Here is a 24,882-nt window from a genome sequence, read left to right on the forward strand (position 1 = left end):
AACCGGGTATCAGGATTCAGTGAGTAAGGGGTGGAGGATAATTCGAATTTCTGGTAAGCACACATGATGCTGATGGGGTGGTCGTCATCCCAGCAGCACAGCTCTAAACGCGGTTCATAACTGTGTATATTTTCTCAATAGTGTTAGAAAAGCAATTGCTGAAAAGTCACACCTGGTTCTACAATATTTACTCTTAGGTTTTGGTTCGATAGTCTAAATAATAATAAAAAAATAAGTTTCTAGAATTGTGCTGTCCAATACAATCGTCACTAACCACATGCAGCTAAACTTAAATTTAGTTCCTCAGTTGTATTTGATACGTTTTATTTTTAGAGATGGGGTCGCCTAACCTGGAATGCACTGGCTATTCACAGGCGTGATCATAATGCACTACAACCTGGAACTCCTGGGCTCAAGCGATCCTCTCACTTGAGCCTCCCAAGTAGTTGGGACTACAGGTGAGAGACACCGCACCAGTGCGTCTGGGAGTATTAGACACTTTTTTTTTTTTTTTTTTTTGAGACGGAGTCTTGCTCTGTCGCCCAGGCTGGAGTGCAGTGGTTTGATCTCGGTTCACTGCAACCTCTGCCTCCCGGGTTCATGTGATTCTTCTGCCTTAGCCTCCCGAGTAGCAGGGACTACAGGCCTGTGCCACGACGCCCAGCTAATTTTTGTATTTTTAGTAGAGACGGGGTTTCACCATGTTGGCCAGGATGGTCTCAATCTCTTGTCCTCATGATCCGCCCGCCTGGGCCTCCAAAAGTGCTGGGATTACAGGCGTGAGCCACCGCGCCTGGCTAGTATTAGACACATTTTAAGTGCTCAATAGCCACATGTGGTTAGTGTCCTTATTGTATGGCACAGAGAGCATTTCCTTAATTACAGAAGCTTCTATTTGACAGCACTATTCTGAAGAAATAATTCTAAGGTATATTGTTCTCTCTAGATGCAAAAGAAAAGCCTATAATAGGCTTTGTTTAATCATGAATAAAAATTTATTCGCTAATAAAAATAGCTGGATAGCTAAATATCTGTCATTGGGAAATTGTTAATTATAGCATGCCCACGTCAAAGATAACTGAAGTTAAGAATGGTTGAAAAAGCAATATACGCAAAACAATGGTGGCTATGCCAAAACATGAGATATAATTTAAGTAGTAAACGAAAAAACAAGTTGTAAACTCATTACAACTCTAAAATGTATGTGGATAAATATTGGAGAAAAGTCACATTTCCTGCTATTTGAGCAGACACAGAGAAATCTAGACTAAAAAGATATAGGGACTTGGAAGATGGAAGAGCAAGTGGAAATGATTCGAATAAGCAGCAATGGGAAAACTGGGCATTTCTTCAATGTGGGATTAGCTACTACAATCCCTTTATGGACAGAAAAAATAAACTGTACCCGTGAAGAGGACCTAATTCGACACACACAAGTCTGGCATATTGGACCTGCTCAGGAAACCGAAAGTGAACTATTTCAGCATCCACTAGTACCAAACTGACAGGCATTTGTATGCATAGTCTTATAAAATCTTCCTAACAACCTGTTAATGAAATTCTACTTTGAAATCCATCCACTTTTCTAAGGGCAATCCTACGTGGTCTAGGTTCTGTCACTTCCTAGCTCTTAGACATGATCCATTTTGTTTCACTAATTGTTCCCTCCTAGTTTGTTGTCTTCTACTCTGCCTATAAACAGGCTTGAATTTAAAGATATGCCCTTTGCCCCTTCTCACTGGCCCACTCGTAAACAAAATAACTACTATTTGGATACCTAATGTGTCCCAGACCATTTGTCTTTCATGCTTCTAATTTTCAGAAGAAACTTGGATGGTATTGGCCATTTTACAGATGAGGAAACTGGCAATTAAGAACACAAAGCTAGTCAAATAGGCAGGTGCAATTCACTTAAGTATGGCTCCAAATCCGTGCTGCTCTTAATCACACAAATGCTGCTTTATATATTATGTTCCTAATACGAACCAACAGTATTATTTCCATTTTATAAATGAATAAATAGGCCAAGGAAGTTTAAATAACTTACTTAAGGTTATAGAGCCATGACGTAGCAACAAACGGGAATTAAGTGTAGGTCTGCCTGACCCCACACCTAGGCATTATTCACTATCCTGTGTTGCATTATGGATTCTGCACTCAGAACTCTTAATAACTCTAGCAAACATGACTAATAACTTGTCACATCTGGGAGGGTCTCATTTAAACCTTCCCATACTCCACTTTTCTGTGTTGGACACTACTAACCTCCTTACTCTTGAAATTAACTAGGTTTCCGTAAGACTGTTTTTGTGGCTCTATTTACCTCTCCAAACTCTTTGATCATTTTTTATCTGATCCTCAAGTCTAGGTATTAAGCCTCTTGCTGTCCTTCCTCTTTTCACTTTGTAGCAAATGGTTTCCTTTCCTTCTCAATTTGCTGTTACTTGTCTCTTATGCTCAGGCCTTCCTCCTTTCTTTCCCAGGAGCATTCAATTCCTGCTCTCATCAAGTTATAGATTCTTTCATCAAGTAAAATTTGGGGCCTGGAATCAAAATGACCATATCATCATATGCAGGTGGATAAGGATGCCACCCCCATTAGGCTGGTTTTGTCCGATTTTTTTTTTCTTTTTCTTTTTTAAGACAGGGTCTCGCTGTCACCCCAGGCTGGAGTACAGTGGCACAGTCAGCTCACTCCAGCCTCAAAGTCCTGAGCTCAAGCAATCCTTCCACCTTAGCTTCCAGAGTAGCTGGGACTATAGGCACCCACCACCATGTCCGGCTAATTTTTATTTTTTAATTTTTATGTAGAGATGGGGTTTTGCTTTGTTGCCCAGGCTGATGTCAAACTTCTGGCTTCAAGCAGTCTTCCTACTTCGACCTTCCAAAGTGCTGGGATTACAGATGTGAGCCGACGTGCCTAGCCAGATCTCTTGAAATGGTTTAAGTATGACTTTCATCATGGAAACTTTTGAGACTGATTTTTCAGTCAAACACACCATTGAAATGGATGCTTTTACCTTTCTGTTGGCAATCGCTCTTGTTTAAGCAAAGAATGCTATTACTAAATTAGGAGAATTATTTCATTCAGGGTACATCATTGTTCTTAATGCAAGTTGGTTCTTTGAGCACTTATCTGAAAGGGAAACAGGGGCCCTGCAAGAGATCCTTTTAGTAGCACCTTGTTTTTCATATAGTGGAAACAATGCTATCTGTTCTTCACTAGAGATATAACAAAGCATATGATAATTTTTTCTCTTGACATGGAAATTCAATTCAAAAAACAAGATTTTAGCACCATGGCCAAGCCTGGAAAAAGTATTTTGGCTTAACCAGTGAATAAAATTCAGAAACAAAAGACAAAGAATGAAGGCAGGTTCTAAGATTCTAATATTGAAGAGGTCAAGGACTAGCTTTGACTAGTCCTTCTATTCCTATAGCGTTGGCCTTCCCACGTTACAGGATCTAGCTGATCTATCTTATTGGCTGCAAAGACCTGCTGCCCAGAAGGCTTTTAGTAATTGTTTACTGAATGAGGTAATGGTTTTGTCCAAGGAGAGTCATGTTAATCGTAGCATAAAACTTAAAGTTATTATAGTAATGGTCAATTACTCATCTTCATAGGCTAATTGTCAACTCTTTTCAACCAAATTTTTCTCCATTTCAAATCTTTTAAAACTCATGCTGCTCTTTGAGAGTCAGAGTTTTGGGCTGGGCATGGTTGCTCACACCTGTAATCCCAGCACTTTAGGAGGCAGAGGTGGGAAGATCACTTGAGTACAGGAGTTTGAGACCAGCCTAGGCAACATAATGAGACCTTGTCTCTACAACAAATTAAGAAATTAGTCAGGCATGGTGGTGCCTGCCTGTAGTCCCAAGTACTCAGGTGGCTGTGGATCACTTGAGCCCAGGAGGTCAAGGCTGCAGTGAGCTGTGATCGTGCCATTGCACTCCAGCCTGGGTGATAGAGCGAGAGACCCTGTCTGGAAAAAAAGGAGAATCTTGAAGCCCTTTGAGAGTCAGATTTTTAAAGCTGAAAAAGAACGAAACTGTCTGCCACTCCCTGATTAACTATGAAACAGTTCTGCATTTCTGCAAATAGTAGAAGTTATTTTTAGGACTGAAATAATGACCTCACTTTCCCAGGCATGCAGGTTCAGCTGTTTTGATTGTGGGAAGGTCAGGAATGTCCAAAACTCAAACATGGACTCATGGTGAATCTCTGCATAAACAAATATCTTTCAATACACATTGCTGTGTTAAAGAAAAACTACATATAATAAAAAAAATACTGCATTATATTTCCAGCACTTTAAAACATAACATAAAAATCTCTCTTTGGTAGCATTCCACAGAACCTTTAAGCCAAAATGGTTTTTAAAAATATGACAAATTGAAATTATACTCAGTAACCTGGTCTAATTTTAAATGACCAGAAATTACAAAAGTTTAAATAAAGTGGAAATGTTGGCAGGTATGTCAACTTAAGGACTTAAAGCTATGGAAACTATCATATATGCAAATTCTACAGGAAATTATTTTAAAAATTGGAAGACAAAGTGCAGAAAACCTGATTAGGGCAGTTAAAATTGGATATCCTTGGGAGGAGGAGGAATGGATAGTAGAGGAGATAGGATTGTTAGGAAAAGTGGAGGAAGAGAAAGCTAACAACCGTATCATTTTCTAGGATTTCCCTCATCTACCTTTCTTTGGGAGATACGACTAAAACCAACAAAAGCCAAGTTTGGTAAATAAGAAGTTTAAACAAGTAAGTATTTTATCATAAAGTTTAATTATGATTCAGAAAAAATCGAGCGAATAACTTTCTCTGAAAAAATATATTGACTCTGTATAGACCACAGTTACTGGGGGAGAAGGGCTGGTAGGTTAAATTACCCTATTTTCTATTCTGAAAATGATATTAATAGAAAGTCCCGTTTCCAGTCTGATTATAAAGATACATATGCCCAAAATGGCTGAGAATAAATACAACAGGAAATGCAAAAGCTGTAAAGCTAAGGGCATGCAAGAGAAAATCTCAGAATACCCAAAGTGGCAACAAGGAACGTTTGGCTGGAATTTGAAGTTCTTTCAGTCATCTTTGTCTTTGGCTCCATGTTTCAGGATGCGTGTGAACTCGATGTAATTGAAATTCCCCTTTTTATCAATAGGTGCTTCTCTGTACAGCTCATCCACTTCCTCATCTGTAAACCGATCCCCCATGGTTGTCAGCAGCTCTCTCAAGTAATCTTCCTGAATGGTGCCTGGAGAATAAAGAACAAGGGATCAGAATACATACTATTCTGAGGGTTAATTACAAAGAATATCTATACTCAACTAAGCATGTTCTGTATGTTACAAACTATAAACATGCAAAGATATATGAACTACAGGGTGTCCACCTACTTAAAACAGCCTCAGCAGAGAAGTGCCTAGAAAAATGCCTAGCTGCTTAGCAGCACTGCTCCGCTCTATCATTTGCTCTATCATTCTGCCTCCACATTCAGCTTCTGATCTCTTGATAAGAGAGACTAAACCTATGCCTAAACAAAGTAATAAAAAGTATGGTTAAAGAATCTAAGCCTTACGGTTCCTTAAAGTGGCATGAATGGTCACATCTTATTCTACAAGCAAGTAACATTTACCTGCCAGGCTAAAATCAACACTACATCATACACATCAATAAAGTGGTACAGTGGAAAGAATACTGGAAACTTGAGGCCCAGTTTTAACAAGCTATTTTATTTCAGGCATTTCACTTTATCCCTGACTTTGGTTTTCTCAGATGTAAAATGAGATTTTTACTGTTTACAAATCTAATTATTGTAATAAATATGGCCAGTCCCAGCACATGCAAAAACATGGAATAAATATTTGAGCACTAACTATGTGGCAGGCACTGTGCTGGGCAGTGGGGATGTGCAGTGGTAAGCTGAAAGGTGTGTGCTCTTTACTTTGGGAATTTGATACCAGGGTTCTCATAAAACCTGCCTGCCTACAAGAATCTGATGTCACCCGATTTATTTTCTGGTATTGGTATTTTTAAGATTTCCCAAATAACTGGCATGCACATGTGGGGAGCCTTGAAAGCCACAGACCATGCTTCCATCAGCAGGCCCTGGCAACCACCCAGTATTTAAACTCGTCCCACTAATGGAGGCAACCAAAGATTGTGCCTTCCTTCACTAAACACACTTGGCTACGCCATGTTGAGTTGGGAATCACGGAAAATATTCCCTCATTATGTTTTCTCTTACATACATTTCTGCCAAAGGATCAGGCCCCTATATAGATAACATTCTGTTTTTCTGAGAGTTAACTCTGTGCCACACAGTATGCTAAGTACTTCATGTACATCTCACTTCTTCACTTAATTCTCACAACAACCCTATGAGGTAGGTAATACTGCTCATTTTACAAATAAGAAAACAGAGGCTTAGAGAAAGTTAAGCAACTTGCCCCAAATTATACAGCTATTATGTGGAAGAGGAATTTGAAGCCAGATAGTCTAATTCCAGACCCTAAGTTCTACTGGGTGTATTTTAAAATAAAGGTTAGATGTCAGATTTAAACAATTTGAGAGCTGACAGATACCTGGTAAACATATACAGGATTGTAGTGGTGCATGGCCTATAACAATTTATACTTCATCAAGATTATTCTGGTAAAAGTTTTTTATTCAATACATATTTTCTGAGAGCCTAACCCTTGTGGAGTTAACATGGTAGGAAAGGGGTAATATAAGCTTCCCAATGAGGTTTCAAATACAACCTATTCATTGTAAACTACTACTTAGGGCAGAAGCAGCAAAGTGAGTGACAAACATGCCAAGAGAACTCTGTCTAAAAAAATAGGTGTAGTACAAACCTGAGAGCGTTATCATATTTTAAGTTACTGTATATTTTAGTTACCATAACTAAAAATTAAGTCACTTTATAATTAAAGGTTACCTCTCACTTACCAGTTGCTTCTTCATCAAAGCAAGCAAAGGCGTTTCTGATGACATCTTCAGGATCTGTGCCATTTAACTTCTCACCAAACATGGTGAGGAACATGGTGAAATTGATGGGGCCTGGAGCCTCATTCATCATGGCATCTAGATACTCATCAGTTGGATTCTTCCCTAAATTTTTAAAAGGGGTCATAATTTTAATTACATTACAATACATATCAACTATTAATGACAGTAAACATTTTGGTAACAAAGATTATCATTCATACAGTTTACTGTTTGCACTCATGAGAGTGAAACTATTTGGGGGGAAAGTTTTCTTAATGAATAGGGCCTATTAAAGAGTCTGGAAAGTATATGATAGTCCATTGGAACGTCAGAAGGAATAATACTGCTTCCATAATCAAGATCAGTGTTTTTATACACACACACACACACACACACACACACGAACCCCAACCCAATCCTAAGACAGGGTCACGAATCTGCTGGTGATCCGGTGGGAAACACTGTTCCACACTTTACTCAAACCTTAGTAGACTCATTAGACAGGCTTTACAGAGCTTTAAGACTCATGAAATCAAGATGAAAGGCACCATGGAAATTCTATCCAATAGATTAATATTTAAACTGAGCATTACCCAATGAAGCAAGCATATCATGCAAATCTTCCTTGTCGATGAAACCATCTCTGTTCTGATCAATCATGTTGAAGGCCTCTTTGAACTCCTGAATCTGTGACTGGTCAAACATAGCAAACACATTGGATGTTGCACGCTGAGGGCGCTTCTTGGTCTTGGTCTTTGTTCTTTTGCTCGACATGGTGGTGGTTAAGTCCTAATTAGGAAACGAAATACAATAAAAACCAAATCAACATCTAAGATTACTTAAGTTTGAATCAAAACAATGATTAACAAAAGTACACAGAACCAACTTTCCTGATATGTTTGAGCTACTCAGAAATGGGTCTTTAGAAGACACATCTCAACAACATTACATATGTCCTGTACTGCTATATAGCTAACAACAGCTGATAACCAAATCTGCTGATTTGATAACAATAAAAAACCAAGAAGCAAAAAAAATTAGGTACCCAGGAAACTCCCAAGTTCTATACTTCAGCAGTATAGGGGTGCTGAGGGATACTAATTCATCTTCAGTAGGTCCCCCCTTTGCAGCCTTAGCCTAAACTGGCTATTCCATAGTAGGGTGGACAGAAAGGTGAAGAATAGTAAGAATGACTAACTGATGGAACAGGTCTTCATCTCCTAATCTCTATTGACAAATATTGTTAAAGCTTTCACTTTCAACTAACATTTTTTATTGTACCCTCACCTCTAGGCAAAAGTAGTTCAAAAAAACTATTTGTTGAAAGGCTAACAGTAAAGTATAAAAAAACTGAAGGGAATTCATCTATAGTTTTTATAGACATTGCACTCTATCCAAACCAGTTTCTTGCATTACAGTCACACTAAATCACTGGAAGTATCTAAGATCTCTAAACAGAAATCAGAGCACAAGCTTTTAAAATAATTTTAAAAGTTTTAGAAAACATCTTAAACGTAGAAACTACCTTTGCTCTCTTACCTAAATTTATCCCGGTAAAATTTAAGTTAAAATTAAAAAGAATGTCTAATAATACTTAAAATAAAAAGGCAATTTTCAATACTCAATCTTTTAAAAACTACAAAAATTTGTTTCAAGTTAAAAATCTCATAGTCATCAGACAACAAAATTCTACCATACCATCCTTCAGAGTTGCAGGGAAGATGGTAGTCTGCAAAACCGCTCAGCAGCAAAAGTAAGACACTGCATTGAGTTATATTCTTCCAAGCAGGTCTAAAATAGGCACTACTGATTTCACTCTGACCAGGATAACAATTTTAAAGCTTACGTTCTGAAAACAACATTTAGCTATGATCTGGCAAAACACTATGCCATTGGTCTAAAAATAAGTCTGTGGACTGCAAAGAATGAACCACCACCTAGATCTCAGCACTCCAAAGTGACCCTAAGAATGTGTTTCCGATGTGTTTAAAAAGTAATTTCTTACATTCTTTCCTTGATTATAACCACATCGTCCAGACTAAATACAATTATGGAATGATTAGAAAAGCTCTGCCTCAAATTTTTTAAAGCTAAATCTGTTTTCAGATTTTAATAGGAAATTCCACAAAGGATAGTCACAAATTCCAGCCCATCCAATATAGCACCGTATGGCAACTGGAATATATTGTTGAAAAGATACATCCTACACAGCACAGGAGTTATGATATATGCTGTTCCCAAATTTCCTAGAATTCTTTAATCAACTTTTAGGATGCTGCCTTTCACGACTTAAACTATTCATAAATGCATATTTTCATTCTATAACACCTTTGGGGGTAGTAAATCCCATTCATATCTAAACTACATGAGGATGTACTTGCCTCGTCTGTTATAAATGCTGTCTTTAAAAACTACAAAGAGATATAGAGTATATTATTCCTCCAATTCTTAAATGTACTCAAGGACTTGGAGCAAGAGGTTGAAACCCAATGAGTGACACGTTTACCAGTCCATATCGCTTTAATATTTTAGGCATGTCACGCCTTTGCAAGCCAAAGCACATCTTTAAAAATAGTCTGCTTTGTGTGACAACATTGTCTTTCCCTAATGATGCAGAAATGTCAGCTATTTTAAGAACAAAGAAACTGATGAGGTCAAACGGCTGACACATCTGATTTTTTAATCTATTATATAAAATCTCATATTACTAAATTTACGAGGGTCCTCTAGATACATTTTCAAAATGCTTAGTTTTGGTTGTAAAGTAGTATGTTTTCTGAATTCTGATATATTTCCTATTCTTTTAATCACGCACTTTTTTGAATTTGTAGATGTATTATAAAATAGATTTTTAAAGTAAAAAAGCTTTTTTTTTTTTTTTGGGTCAGCACTGACAATGGCCTCATATACAGCTCTTCTTCAGCACATTCAATACTTAATCTTATCAATTTTATTATGAAGTTAATTAAACTAATATGTATCAAACGTCATATTAATTATGTTGAATACTAGCTAAGAGTTAAGAAATGTAAGGCATGTGTCCTATCTTCAAGGAGCTTAATATAGTTGGGGAGGCAACTATAAAGAAATGAGATGATTGGTTCAACTTATGAAATGAGTCATAGTTTTCATTCCAGAAGTATGACTCTAAACTTAAAACGTGTGACAATAATGAAAAATAATTCCTAACATGGTACATAATTATGTACCATGCTGTGGTACATAATGCTGTGAGTTCAGAAAAGATGTTTCTGAGTAATTAAGGGACTGGGGAGGAGGAAGACCTTGAAAAACCCAGTGTGGGATCATTTAGAAGCTACAAGGCATTGTTAGAATGAAGAGATTCGGGTGTTAGTCTCAATTCTAACAAATTAAGGTAGTTAATTCTATCAAAAACTGACAGTGTAATGTTGAGCAAGTTACTACCTAGGCCTTTACTTTTTCAAGGAGGCTGGATTCTGATCTATGAGTTATTTTCCACCAGAAACCTTTCAGCGATAGGGAGTTTGGCTTCACAGTCACTGTTCCAAAATACAGAAACTGTGGGGTTTTTTCCCTACCAAACTAAAAGTGTGGGGAGAATAAATAATGGTGGAGGGAGTCAAATCAGGAACAGTGCTATGATCTCAAGGAGCAGATCATTTCTGATATTGTCAGGGTCCTCTTTGCTATGATTCTAGTTTGCTGTTCATTTTACTTTCCTTCAAACGATTGAGACTGTCACTCTTCATGTAATAAGCCTTCAGCAAATGCACAACTCTCATCGAAGTTTAGAAAACTAGGGTATACCCCTTAATCTAAAAAAGTTGAAATTGCTTTATTATTATACTTTAAGTTTTAGGGTACATGTGCACAACGTGCAGGTTACATATGTATACATGTGCCATGTTGGTGTGCTGCACCCATTAACTCATCATTTAACATTAGGTATATCTCCTAATGCTATCCCTCCCCCCTCCCCGCTGAAATTGCTTTTTACAAAAAGCAAGCTAGGGTAAAATAAATTGAAAAGATTTCATGTCAATGTAATTATTCTTTAGGATGCAAAGATCGCCAGGTAAGGACCTGAGGTTTCCAAATTACGAAGCTCCTCAATCATAAAGTCGAGTCTTTATTTACTTATTTATTTTTATTTATTTATTTATTTTTGAGACGGAGTCTTGCTCTGTCGCCCAGGCTGGAGTGCAGTGGCGCGATCTCAACCTCCACCTCCAGGGTTCAAGCAATTCTCTGCCTCAGCCTCTGGAGTAGCTGGGATTACAGGCACCCACCACCATGCCCAGCTAATTTTTTTATTTTTAGTAGAGACGGGGTTTCACCACCTTGTGCAGGCTGGTCTTGAACTCCTGACTTCGTGATCCACCTGCCTCGGCCTCCCAAAGTGCTGGGATTACAGGCGTGAGCCACCGCACCCAGCTCGAGTCTTTATTTTTGAGGGATTAAGTGAAAGATCCTTGGTGTCAAGGAGTGTCTGTTGTACGAAACTGGAAAGTAGAGAGACTTACAGAACAGGCTTCTACAAAATATGAGGATTTCAGATGCATGAGAAAGTGGATGAAGGGCAGTTAGGAGACTGAGTTTACAGATCTAAAGGAGCATAACCTTTTTTTTAAGTCAGGCGAGGTGAGCCCTGGTGGCAATGAATCTGGTTTTTATTTTGTGTTTTAGCTCAGAATCATTGTGGGCTGTAAGGAGAGATACACAACATGATTAAGGAAAATGTTAGACTAGATTAATAGGTGGGAGAAATAGAAGAGATTCTCAAAGTGGCTTTCCCCACACACCAAAGCACACAAGAAGTTTTCAGAATCTCTAGAAACTATGTTCATTTATAAAATGGGATTAATCCATACCAATATATACATTAGAGTTCTGTGGTTAGAATCCTAGAGTCCAGCATTTACAAAGTGGCAATAAATGTAAAATAACCTAGAAACTTTTTCTACAAAACGAACACTCAAATTGATAATATTCTGAGAAATATCACATATTCTGCAAGAAAAAACCACCATCTTACAAAACACTGCGTACTGTGATAGCACCTAGTATTTAATGGGCTTTCTAAACCCTGACCAAATATACCGCCTCATTTAATCAATGCACTTAAAAAAAAAAAGCCTAAGTATAACTTATTTTCTGGTGCTAACCACAATTTTTAAAAAGTGTATTTCAAGTTGGTGCTTCCGTTCCAAGTAAACCAAGTTTCATTTCTTATGCAAACTTCCGGTTGAAGGTAGGATTCGTTCTCTTGGACTGCCACACCCAAAAGTTCTCACCACTGGACAAAGACAATTAGCTGTGAGGGCTGACTTGCCAGTAAAGCCTCGCTTTTGAAAACAGAGTGCTTTTCTGATTACCGTTTATTAGAGCCCTTCCAGAACATGAAACAAATACCAATAATTTTAAGAAATATTCGCTTTATTCGCCTTTAAATATAAAACTTTTTGCACTTAAGTTAAAATCTCTGCTAAATCCATAGGTCTCTCAAGAACTGACAGATACATTCATATACCTACTAAACTACTTTAAAAAGAAGACACTTTCATGGCGAATTGAATTAGCCCAAACTTTCCCCCCAAATGGGACAAGGTATTACATTTTGGAGTTTTTCTTCGAGTCACAAACTAAACTCCAGATCTCTCTGTCCGAAATTTCATCGCTTAAAGAAAAAAAGTTCTAATTACAGGAGCGGATACTGAGCTGAAGAACTTCCCAATTTGAGTTGCTTATTCCTACTAAACGCAGCCACACAGCTGCAACAACAGCTGCAGCAGGGGGACAATGGGCTACGTTTTTTGCGCAAACCCTCTTGAATCGGGCAAGTTGACGTTAGAAACTAAAATAGTCCCGGAGTCAGCTCTGCAGGGGTCGGGTTTCGCTGGCCCGGCAGTCGCCCAAGCTCAAGGCGCCAGTGAGCGAAGCCACATTTCCAGAGTTCCAAGTTTGGGCACAGGAGCGAAGTTCGGGTCTGGGCCACTCCAAGCCATGGCCTCGGATCCCAGAACCGAGGACCAGGCTGGCACACCTGCCCAGGTGCGCTACCGGCGCCAGGAGCCCCGCCGCCCTCCAGCTGCCCTGCGGAGACGGGTCCCCGGGATGGGTCTCACGCGCCCGAACGCGAGCGCCACTCACCCGGCACAGCTACGAGAATCCGAGCACCTCTGCGAGCCCCTCGCTGCCGCTATCACACCACCCTGCTACCCAGAGAGCCGCTAAAAACCACTGCTTCCGGCCTCTACTTAGCAAGCCGGAAGGAAGCCCGGTCACCTTTCTTGGCCCGCAGAGTGGGTCTGGCTTCACGGAGGGGCGACAGAGAGGGAAGTCGCCAGTGTGGTCAGCGGGCGCGGTATTGACCAAGCGCATGAGAAGGAAGTGTAAAGTGGGCGACCTAGAATATAGAGCAATATATAATGGTTCTCTGGGTCCTGTTACTGAGTTTCCTTCTTTTTTGTACCTGTTGTTGCAGTGTTAAGTCTTCCTCCCCCCATCCTTTCCGCAGATGGTTGCGTCCGTCCTGTGGCTTTGCCTGGCCGCACATTCCAAGGCACGGCGAAGGGCGGGGCCCGTCGGCCCAAGTCCTTGTAGGGAAATCGAGGAGAGGGCTGCGGGCCCACGTGACTGACCATCGCCCCGCCCCGAAGCCGGGCTCCAGCTTGTGGGCGGTAGTGCGCCTGCGCTTGACGCCGCGCGCGGGGTCTGGGTCTCCGCCTGAGGGCCCCGGAGCAGTTCGCGTATCCCGGGAGCGGATCTTGATGCTAGCTCTGTGTGCAGTGTAATTTTATGAAGAGTCCCGCCCCCTCCATACGGGAGGAAACGTATGTCCCTGGGGCCCTCAGCCAAGCGTCCACTATCTTTTTGGCCCAGACGGATTTCCCAGGTCACAAGTGGCTGGAGACTTCCTCTTGAAAAACATTTGCCGTCGTTTTTCCCTGGCAGAGCCCCTTTGACCCTGGCTAACAAGGACAGCCTGACTTGGATCCCACTATGCAGGAAGGAAGGCGACTCTTCCCCGCACCTCTTGCTACGATTAGGACTTGCGGCTTGGTGAAAACAGGAATCAAAACTTGGGCCTGTTTCTCCTGAGGTCTGCTTGCCTAGAACAATTCGTAACAATGAATCTTATTAAAAAGAGAAAGTCCTCCCCGACTTTATCTTTTTCCGCCCAGAATCCGATAAGGAAGACTTGTTCTGGCCCCCTCAGCTCTCTGACCTCATCTACCAGAGGAGTGAGTGGGATCCTCTAACACTCGAGCCGTCATCCCAGCACTAGGGGACAGTGACCAGTGTGGCTCCCGTGGCCAGAACCCTTCTGAAGTTTGGGTTGCCCTGTGGTCTTCGCCTTCAAAGGAGGCCGTCACTTGAATCCTTCTGGAACGGACAGTGTTACTGTAAACGCTGCGGAATAGTGTCTTCTAAGTATTCGTAGCTTCTTTCTTGAGGGATCTCGGGAACGTTCCGTGTATTAACCACTAACATATTCCAAAGTTAACTTCGTGGTAAAGTCACTGGGGAAAAAAATAACTGCTCCAGTTCCACAGGTGATTGAAACAAACGTGATTTGTTTCCCAAACTTCCTTGATGGTAAAGAATGACTTGGGGTACTAATTAAAAATAAAAATAATTGCGTCATTTCCAACCTACTAAATCAGAGTCTTTAAGGGCAGGTCCTGGGAAGTCATCCATGTAATGGGGGTCCTAAGTGGGCTCTTATCGGCGAGGGCGGGGACTCAGCGAGACGGCTGGCAGCGACGGGACAAACCCCAGACGGCTGCGCGGATGCGTTTGTTCCTGGAGCTTGCGAGCACTTGCAATGCATGGACACCTCCACAGGGTGGTGGCCTGCCACCACGAGAGCACCAGCTCCGCCAGCGTCCTCTCCAGAGGACACTTTAGAGCAGAAAGAAACGGACAGTTCAGTCTTCCCCTCAGCTTGAAGGCAGCATTCTTTTGCTTCTCTTTGAGTCAGGTAATTGTCTTGTCTTCCTTCCACTCAGTCAGCAGGTATTAAACAGCAACCGCATTGCCAAGCACTGTGGTGGGGGCTGTGGCTTATGCTTTCTGGAGCAGAACATAGTTGTTGCTACCTTGGGGATGGGGGCGGGGGGAATAGAAAGAATGCGGAGTTAGCGGAGTATCAGGGAACAAGGGTGGAACAGATATAATAATTACAGTACAGTTAGTTAGGGCCTATTGAAGGAGCACAAACGAAGAGTAAACTTGTCTGGGAACTAGTGGAAGGTGTCCTCCAGGGGATGTTAAAGAGCTAATTCTAGAATTAATTCAGTGGGGAAAGAAAAGGAGAGGGAGATGCCAGGCAGAGGGAGCAGCATGCCTGATTGTCTGGAGGTGATCAGAGGGCCTGGCTGATTGAAGATGAACAGGAATTGTGTAGTCTGTGTTCATTCATTCATTTATTCATTCCACAACTATGGATTTAAAAACGGTTAGTCAACCAATGTGGAAAAATAGCATCTCGATAAAATGTTCTTCAAATGTCCACCTAGTATTTTGATATTCAGTTTTCATGACTGGACCCACCATCAAAGGCCTCTGACTCTGATATTTCTATCCTTTGGACCCTATGGGAGATCTTTGCCTCCATGTGATAATCTCCTTCTCACGTTTTTACTAAAAGTTTGGAGACTTGAATTCTGCTCCAAATAGAGTGAAACAGGGTCTTGCTCTATTGCCCAGGCTGGAGTGCTGTGTTCGATCACAGCTCACTGCAGCCTCCATCTCCCAGGTTCAAGCCATCCTCCCTCAATCTTTTGACCAATACTCATAGTAAGAAATTTATTTCACTAAGAAATACTTGACTACCTATAATGTTTTTCAAGGATTTCTATTCTGTTCTTTTCAATTCTGTTATTAGTCTGCTTTAGCTGCCATACAAAATACTACACACTGGGTGGCTTAAACAACAGAAATTTATTTCTTATACTTCTGGAGGCCGGGAAGTCCAAGATCAAAGTGCTGGCCAATTCGATTGAAGGCCCTCATCCTGACTTGCAGATAGTCAGTCGCCTTCTCCCTGTGTTCTCATGTGGCAGAGAGATCTCACTCTCTTCCTCTTTTTTTTTTTTTCCTTTTTAAAATCTTTTTTTTTTGTATTTTTATTTTTTTACTTTTATTTACTTATTTTTTTGAGATGGAGTCTCACTCTGTCGCCCAGGCTGGAGTGCAGTGGCACGATCTCAGCTCACTGCAACCTCTGCCTCCTAGGTTCAAGTGATTCTTGTGCCTCAGCCTCCCAAGTAGCTGGGATTACAGGCATGTGCCACCACGCCTGGCTAATTTTTTTTTTTTTTTTTTTTTGTATTTTAGTAGAGACAGGGTTTCACCATGTTGGCCAGGCTGGTTGCCAACTCCTGACCTCAGGTGATCCACCCGCCTCAGCCTCCCAAAGTGCTTGGATTACAGGCATGAGACGCCACACCTGGCCTCTTTTTTTGTACTTTTAGTAGAGACAGAGTTTCACCATGTTGGCCAGGCTGGTCTCAAACTCCTGACATCAAGTGATCTGCCCGTCTGTGCCTCCCAAATGGCTGGGATCTCTTCCTCTTCTTATGAGCCTTCAGTGTTAATGGAATTAGGGCCGACCGTTATGACTTCATTTAACCTTAATTATATTTTAATTATATCTCCAGATACAGTCACACTGGGGGTTAGGCCTTCAACATATGAATTTGGCAGGGAGGGGACACACAATTCAGTCCATAGCAAATTCTATGTCATTTAATTTCTAGAATACCTCTCAAGGCCCACTAAATGTGAGCTTATGATCCACTATTGCAGTGGTTCTCAATAGTGGAGGAGTGGTGGTTGGGTTTTGCCCTGAAGGAACATTTGGCGATGTCTGGAGAGACAGTTTTGCTTTTCACAAACGGGACAGATACTGCATCTAGTGGGGAGAAGCCAGGGATGCTGCTAAACATCCTACTATGCACGGGACGGCCCTCGACAACAGAACGTTATTCAGCCCAAAAAGTCAGTAGTGCTTAGGTTGAGAAAACCCAGCACTAATCATTTGGAAACTCAATATTTATAGTAATCAATTATTTTGGGAGTACTATAATTTCTACAAGGTCACTATCCATTGCTCCTGCCTCAGAGTAAGGTGGTGGTGTTTTTTTTCCCCAAGTGAGATCTAAAGGGAGAAAAAAATGGAATGAACAGTTATTATTATCTGTGCCTATTATGTGCTAGGTATTCTATATAAACATTTCTAATATATAATTCTTACAACAACCCTGTGAGATAGATATTATTACCTCCGTTTCATTGATTGGGACACAAGCTCAAATACTTGAATGATCTGCACAGGTTTCCCAAAAGGTAATGAAAGAACCTGGGTTATAAATCCTGTCTCTGATTGTCCGGGGGTAGAATAGAAAGGAAAACAGTAAATATGTGGATATTTATCCACATATCTCTAACTCCTAATACAATGCCTAATATCCACAGGTGCCGGTAAATACATGGTAACTGGTCAATTGTTCAAGTGCACATAGCTAGTAAGTGGCCCAGCCCAAAGCCCATATTTTATTTTACTGTACTGTGCTTTCTCCTTTGGTCCAAAGTAGGAAAATTTCGTTACCCAAACAACAGCAAGGAAGCATAGCAGAATGGATCCTTGATATTTACAACCTAAGTCAATGATTTTATATGGATCACTTGCAATTTTTATTGCATGTAAGAAACTATTGAATGTTAAGAGACATGGCTTACATTCTGGTTTTGCCTACATACATGGAATTCTAATTCTTCATACATGAAATATTTATGATGTAACAATTAGCATTAATCCTTTAATTCAGGAAAACAGTAGGAGGAGCTCCTTTCTTTTAAATGAATAAGCATTTACATAAATCTGTATAATAATTAATTTTAGAGCACCAAAACTACAAATAATATATTACAAAGATATAGAAGATTCTACATATATAAAGAATTGCTTTTTTAAAAACTTTAGTCAGAATTATCATTAAAGTCAGGGATGATAAATGAGATAAAAAATTATGTGAAATTGAATTAAGGGTATTTGGGGATACTTATTACTTCCATACTAGAAAATTTGAAAAAATAAGTTAAATAGATACATGCTTAGAAAAATTAAAATACTAAATGAGATGTAAGAACAGAGAATATGAATAAAGCAAACAAAAAAAGGAATAAGGATTATATAGATAATAAATTATCTGGCAGTATTAGTCTGTTTTCATTCTGCTGATAAAGACATACACGAGGTCAGGCGCAGAGGCTCATGCCTGTAATCCCAGCACTTTGGGAGGCCAAAGTGACTGGATCGCTTGAGGTCAGGAGTTCGAGACTAGCCTGGCTAACATGGTGAAACCCCATCTCTACTAAAAATACAAAAATTAACTGGGCGTGGTGGTGCGTGCCTGTAATTCCAGCTACTCAGGAGGCTGAGGTTGGAGAATCACTTGAACCTGAGAGGCGGAGGTTGCAGTGAGCCGAGATCATGCCACTGCCCTCAAGCCTGGGCTACAGAGCAAGACTCCATCTCAGAAAAGAAAAAAAGACATACCTGAGACTGGGTAATTTACAAAAGAAAGAGGTTTAATGGACTTACAGTTCCATGTGGCTGGGGAGGCTTCACAATCATTGCGGAAGATGAAAGTCACGTCTCACATGGTGGCAGAGAAGAGCTTATGCAGGGAAACTCTCCTTTTTAAAGCCATCAGATCTCATGAGACTTATTAACTATCATGAGAATAGCACGGGAAAGAACTGCCCCCATGATTCAATTACCTCCCACTGGGTCCGTCCCACAACACGTGGGAATTTAAGATGAGATTTGGGTGGGGACACAGAGCCAAGCCGTATCATTCCACCCTGGCCCCTCCTAAATCTCATGTCCTCACTTTTCAAAACCAATCATGCCTTCCCAGCAGCCCCCCAAAGTGTTATTTCAGCATTAACTCAGAAGTCCACCGTCCAAAATCTCATCTGAGTCAAGGCAAGTCCCTTGCACCTGTGAGCCTGTAAAATTAAAAGCAAGTTAGTTACTTCCTAGATACAAGGGGGGTACAGGCATTGGGTAAATATAGCCATTCCAAATAGGAGAAATTGGCCAAAACAAAGGGACTACAGGCTCCAAGCAAGTCCAAAATCCAGCAGGACAGTCAAATCTTAAAGCTCCAAAATGATCTCCTTTGACTCCATGTCTCACATCCAGGTCACGCTGATGTAAGAGGTGGGTTCCCATGGTCTTGGGAAGCTCTGCTCCTGTGGCTTTGCAGGGTACAGCCTCCCTCCTGGCTGCTTTCCCAGGCTGACGCTGAGTGTCTGTTGCTTTCCAGGCACACAGTGCAAGTTGTCGGTGTATCCATCACTCTGGGGTCTGGAGGACAGTGGTCCTCTTCTCACAGCTCCACTGAGTGGGGCCCCAGTAGGGAGTCTGTGTTGGGTCTCCCACCCCACATTTCCTTTCTGCACTGCCCTAGCAGAGGTTCTCCATGAGGGCCCTGCCCCTGCAGCAAACTTCTGCTTGGGCATCCAGGTGTTTCCATACAACCTCTGAAATCTAGGTGGAGTTTCCCAAACCCCAATTTTTGACTTCTGTGCACTGCAGGCCCGACACCATGTGGAAGCTGCCAAGGCTTGGGTCTTGCACCCTTTGAGGCCACGGCCTGAGCTGTACCTTGGCCCCTTTCAGCCATGGCTGGAGCAGCTGGGATGCAGGGCACCAAGTCCCTAGGCTGCCTGCAGCATAGGGACCCTGGACCTGGCCCATGAAATCACTTTTTCCTCCTTGGCCTCCAGTCCTGTGATGGGAGGGGCTGCCATGAAGACCTCTGAGATGCCCTGGAAACATTTTCCCCATTGTCTTGGGATTAACATTCACCTCCTCGTTACTTATTCAAATTTCTGCAACCGGCTTAAATTTCTCCTCAGAAAATGGAATTTTCTTTTCTATTGCATTTTCAGGCTGCAAATTTTCCAGACTTTCATGCTCTGCTTCCCTTACAAAACTGAATGCCTTTAACAGCACCAAGTCATCTCCTAAATTCTTTGCTGCTTAGAAATTTCTTCTGCCAGATACCCTAAATCATCTCTCTCAAGTTCAGAGTTCCACAAATCTCTGTGGCAGGGGCGAAATGTCACCAGTCTCTTTGCTAAAGCATAGCAAGAGTCACCTTTACTCCAGTTCCCAACAAGTTCCTCATCTCCATCTGAGACCACCTCAACCTGGATTTCATTGTCACTATCAGTATCAGCATTTTGGGCAAAGCCATTCAACTAGTCTCTAGGAAGTTCCAAACTTTTCCACATTTTCCTCTCTTCTTCTGAGCCCTCCAAACTGTTCCAGCCTCTGTGTGTTACCTAGTTACAAAGTCACTTCCACAATTTTGGGTATCTTTTCAGCAGCGCCCACTCTACTGGTACCAATTTGCTATATTAATCCATTTTTATGCTACTGATAAAGACATACCTGATACTGGGCAATTTAAAAAAGAATGAGGTTTAGTGGACTTACATTTCCATGTGGCTGAGGAGGCCTCACAATTATGGCAGAAGATGAAAGGCATGTCTACATGGTGGCAGACAAGAGAAGAAAAACTTGTGCAGGGAAACTCTCCTTTTTAAAACCATCAGATCTCATCAGAGTTATTCACTATCATGAGAACAGCACGGGAAAGACCTGCCCCCATGATTCAGTTACCTCCCACCGGATCCCTCCCACAACATGTGGGAATTCAGGATGAGATTTGGGTGGGGACACAGCCAAACCATATCACTGGCTCTGATAGTTAACTGGAGAAATGCTATTTCAACTGTTAAAAGACAAAGATTCCTGATATCTAAGCTGTTTTGAAGTATATAGCCTAACATAGTGATACTATAATAGTTCGTTAATGAATAAACGTAGTGATTAAATTACATTTACTAAATTAATCTTATGACACAAATATTATTTTTGAATCCCTGAAATAAAACTAATACCTAAAACAAAAATTATAGTCGATGCTTACTTCAGCCAATCTTTTAGTTTCCTCATCTGTAAATGGGCATAATAATAGTGCCCACTTTATTCAGTGGTTGTGAGGATAAAGCACAATAATCCATGTAAATTTCTTAGGGAGAAATTTACTACTCTGACTAATAAATATATGAATTCTTTGTCCACTTGAGTGTAGGAAACAAGCTAAGTGGTTGCACTTTAAGTTAATGACCACAGACTTCAAGTGGGCCCTCGATGCCCACAACATTTCTCTAGTCTTTTCATGCTCCGCTCTCTCAATTTCTTTCTTTTTTTTTTTTTTTTTTTTTTGAGACAAGGTGTTGCTGTGTCACCCAGGCCAGACTGCAGTGGTACCATCATGGCTCACTGCAGCCTTGGCCTCCTAAGGGTCAATCGGTCCTCCCACCTCAGCTTCCTGAGTAGCTGGGACTACAGGTGTACACCACTACACCTGGCTAATTTTTGTATTATTTGTAGAGACAGGATTTCTCCACGTTGCTGAGGCTTGGTCTTGAACTCCTGAGCTCTAGCTCTCTGCCTGCGTTGGCCTCAAAAGTGTTGAGATTACAGGCATGAGGCACCATCCCCCGGCCCATGCTCTTGTCTATTTGATGTCAGTTTTATAACTTTTGTCTCTTCACACCTCTAACACATTCTATTCTATCCTCACTCTCAGTTGACAACCTTGCTGCTAAGTCACTGAGAAGATAATGGCTCTCACGAGCCCCCACCACATTTACCCACCAGCCAACATCTGTCTTCATGCATTGTCCTCCCCCTCCTCTCCTGCTAACTAGAGAGGAACTCTCCTTGCTCCTACAGAAAGCCAGCTCTTCTGTTTTCTTGCTCATGCCACACCAGCAATTCTGCCCTCTCCTGCATCATCAAGTTCTCTCTCTCTGTTGGAGTATCCCCATCAACATGAATGCTGTAATGTACCCCATATGTATAAGCAGACTAAGGACCCCGAAAAGATACCCCTGTCCTAATTCCCAGAACCTGTGATTGTGTTAGGTTACACAGCAAAGGAGAATCAAGGGAGAAGATGGAATGAGGTTGCTAATGAGCTGATCTTAAAATACAGAGATTATCCTGTATTATCTGGGTATACCCAGCGTTGCCACAAGAGGTCTTAAAAGAAGCGGGAGGAAGAAGAGGGAGGCAGAAGAAGACTGTTAGAGAAAGATGTGACTGTGGAAGAAGGGTCAAAGAGATACAGTGTTGCTGGCCTTAAAGATGGAAGAAGGGGTCAGGAGCCAGGGAATGCAGGAAGCCTCTAGAAGCTGAAACAGGCTAGGAAACTGATTCTCCCCTAGAGCCTCAGGAAAGGAACACAGTCTCCCTGACAGCTTAATTTTAGCCTGGTGAGATCCACATTGGACTTCCAACCTACAAGATTGTAAGATGACTAAGTTGTGTTGTTTTAAGCCACTAAATTTGTGGTAATTTGTTACAGCAGCAATAAAAAACTAATCTACCGTATCACAAACAAACAACAACAACAAAAACTCGCTTCAGCTGTTGTCCTATTTTCTTGCTCCCTTATAGAAAACCCTTTAAATAAGTCACCTGTACTCACTGGTTCTCAATGCCCCCACCCCCCCACCAATTTAGTAAAATGTACATAACATGAAATTTCCCATCTTCACCATGTTTATTGTATAGCTCAGTGCAGGGGTCCCCAACACCCCCTGCCTCCCCCCTCCCCCAGGTCGGAGGGAGTGATGCTTTGTCTTTACTTACAACTGCTCCCCATCGCTCACATTACTGCGTGAGCTCTGCCTACTGTCAGATCAGCAGTGGCTTTAGATTCTCTTAGGAGCATGAGCCCTATTGTGAACTGCGCATTGTGAGGGATCTAGGTCATGTTCTCCTTTTGAGAATCTAATGCCTGATGATCTGTCACTGTCTCCCATCACCCCTAAGATGGGACCGTCTAGTTGCAGGAGAACAAGCCCAGGGCTCCCACTGATTCTACATTATGGTGAGTTGTATATGTATTTCATTATATATTACAATGTAATGATAATAGAAATAAGATGCACTATAAATGTAATGAGTTGAATCATTCTGAAATCATTGCCCCCCGACCGCCGCCCCTGCCCCAGTCCCTGGAAATATTGTCTTCCATGAAACTGATCCCTGGTGCCAAAAAGGTTGGGAACTAAAAGCTTAGTGGATTAAATATATTTGTAGTGTTATGCGTCACCACCATCCAGCTCCATAACTCTTTGCATCTTGTAAAACTGAAATTCTATGACCATTAAACAATAACTCCCCATTCCTCCCTTCCCCCTAGTAACCACCATTCTACTTTCTGTCTAGAATTCTGGCCACTCTAAGTATTTCATGTAAGTTATGGAATCATAGAGTATTTGTCTTTTTGTGACTGGCTTATTTCACTTAGCATAATGTTCTTGAGGTTCACCGATGTTGTAACATGTCAGAATGTATTCCCTTTTTTTTTTTTTTTTTTTTTGAGATGGAGTCTCGCACTGTTGCCCAGGCTGGAGTGCAGTGGTGTGATCTCGGCTCACTGCAAGCTCCACCTCCCAGGTTCACGCCATTCTCCTGCCTCAGCCTCCCAAGTAGCTGGGATTCCAGGTGCCTGCCAGCACGCCCGGCTAATTTTTGTATTTTTAGTAGAGACTGGGTTTCACCTTGTTAGCCAGGATGGTCTTGATCTCCTGACCTCGTGATCCACCTGCCTCAGCCTCCCACCGTGCTGGGATTACAGGCGTGAGCCACCACACCCGGCCATGTCTTTCCTTTTTAAGGCTGAATGATATTCCATGGTATGTATACACCACATTTTCCTTATCTGTTCATTTGTTGATGGACACTTGGGTTGCTTCTACATTTTAGCTATTGTGAGTAGTGCTGCTATGAACATGGGTATACAAACCCAATTCTCTATTTTAGTTTTTACTTTTTTTCTTTCTCAGTGATCCTTTTCTGACCAATTATCTCTTGAATCTGCTATAATAAATCTTTTTTTTCTGACCACTCCATCAAATGTGTGCTCATCAAGGTCACCAGTGACCTCTACATCCTCATAGCCAATTCACAGTTCTCAAATAGTATTAGAAAAGGTGCTCACTCCCTCACCTTTGAAATACCTTCTTCTCTGGCTTCCAGGATGCCACACTGTCCTGGTTTCTGCCTTCATTTGTGGTTACTCTTCAGTCTCCTTTGCCAATTCCTCCTAATTTCGCTAATCACATGGAGTAGCCTAGGATTCAGTGCTTGGATCTCTTCTCTTTTCTGTCAGCCGTCCTTTTGAGCTGACCTCATCCACTCTCATAGCTTTAAATACCACTCATACACCGATCACCAAGTGTGTATCTCTAGCCAAGACCTCTGACCTTTACTCCAGACTCACATATCTAACCTCTCACTTGACAGCTCCATGAGGATGTCTGTTGGGCATCTAAACCTTCACACTCCACAAATGATCTAATTTTACCTCCAAAACCTGCCCATCCTGTTTGTCTTCTCCATCCTTTAAGTTGCTCAGGCCGAAAACTTTGACTCACCTTTGCCACCTCTTTTTCTTTCCTGCCCCTCACTCAACTTTTCAGTCAATTCTGGTAGGATTTTCTGTCTTCTTTGTTCATAGATGTATCTCCATGGCCTAAAACCATAATTAGCACAAGCCTATTAGCAAAGTCCTTCAAAATATATCCGAATTTTATTAAGTCTCGCCACTTCTACTGCCACTATCCCAGTGCAAGTCATTTTCATCTCAAGCCTGGATTTTTGTTAAAGCCTCCTAAAGAGGTCTAAGTAGTTTTCTTACTTCCTTTTCTTCCCATTGTCTGTTCTTCACATAGCAGACAGAGTAATCCTTTAACTATAAACTAGAGCACATCATTGTTCTGCCTGACACCCTCCA

At 41.4% G+C, this 24,882-nt stretch overlaps 2 protein-coding genes across 5 annotated transcripts in view; one reads left to right on the forward strand and one right to left on the reverse strand.

Annotated features, from left to right (window-relative positions):
* Positions 1-4,773: 4,773 nt before the first annotated feature.
* Positions 4,774-13,580, reverse strand: MYL12A (myosin light chain 12A). 4 transcript variants are annotated; one of them, XM_512041.8, is made up of 4 exons: positions 13,455-13,580; positions 7,594-7,789; positions 6,962-7,123; positions 4,774-5,264 (listed from the first exon to the last, which is right to left on the reverse strand). In XM_512041.8, exons 1-4 carry the CDS (start codon positions 13,536-13,538, stop codon positions 5,092-5,094), a joined length of 615 nt encoding a protein of 204 aa, XP_512041.2. In that variant the 5' UTR covers positions 13,539-13,580; the 3' UTR covers positions 4,774-5,091. The 4 variants fall into 4 exon arrangements, with proteins under 4 accessions (XP_512041.2, XP_003315879.1, XP_001144839.1 ...); XM_003315831.6 differs by lacking the exon at positions 13,455-13,580 and adding an exon at positions 13,133-13,262; XM_001144839.4 differs by lacking the exon at positions 13,455-13,580 and adding an exon at positions 8,699-8,805.
* Positions 13,581-14,882: 1,302 nt separating this feature from the next.
* The window catches only part of MYOM1 (myomesin 1), a 184,316-nt gene continuing 174,316 nt past the window's right edge, over positions 14,883-24,882 (forward strand). Inside the window, exon 1 of the mRNA XM_024350980.3 lies at positions 14,883-14,966. The gene's annotated coding sequence lies outside the window, so the exon portion shown is untranslated. The remainder of the gene's footprint in view (positions 14,967-24,882) is intronic.

The sequence above is a fragment of the Pan troglodytes genome, chromosome 17 (assembly GCF_028858775.2).
Source record: "Pan troglodytes isolate AG18354 chromosome 17, NHGRI_mPanTro3-v2.0_pri, whole genome shotgun sequence".
Taxonomy (NCBI): Eukaryota; Metazoa; Chordata; class Mammalia; order Primates; family Hominidae; genus Pan; species Pan troglodytes.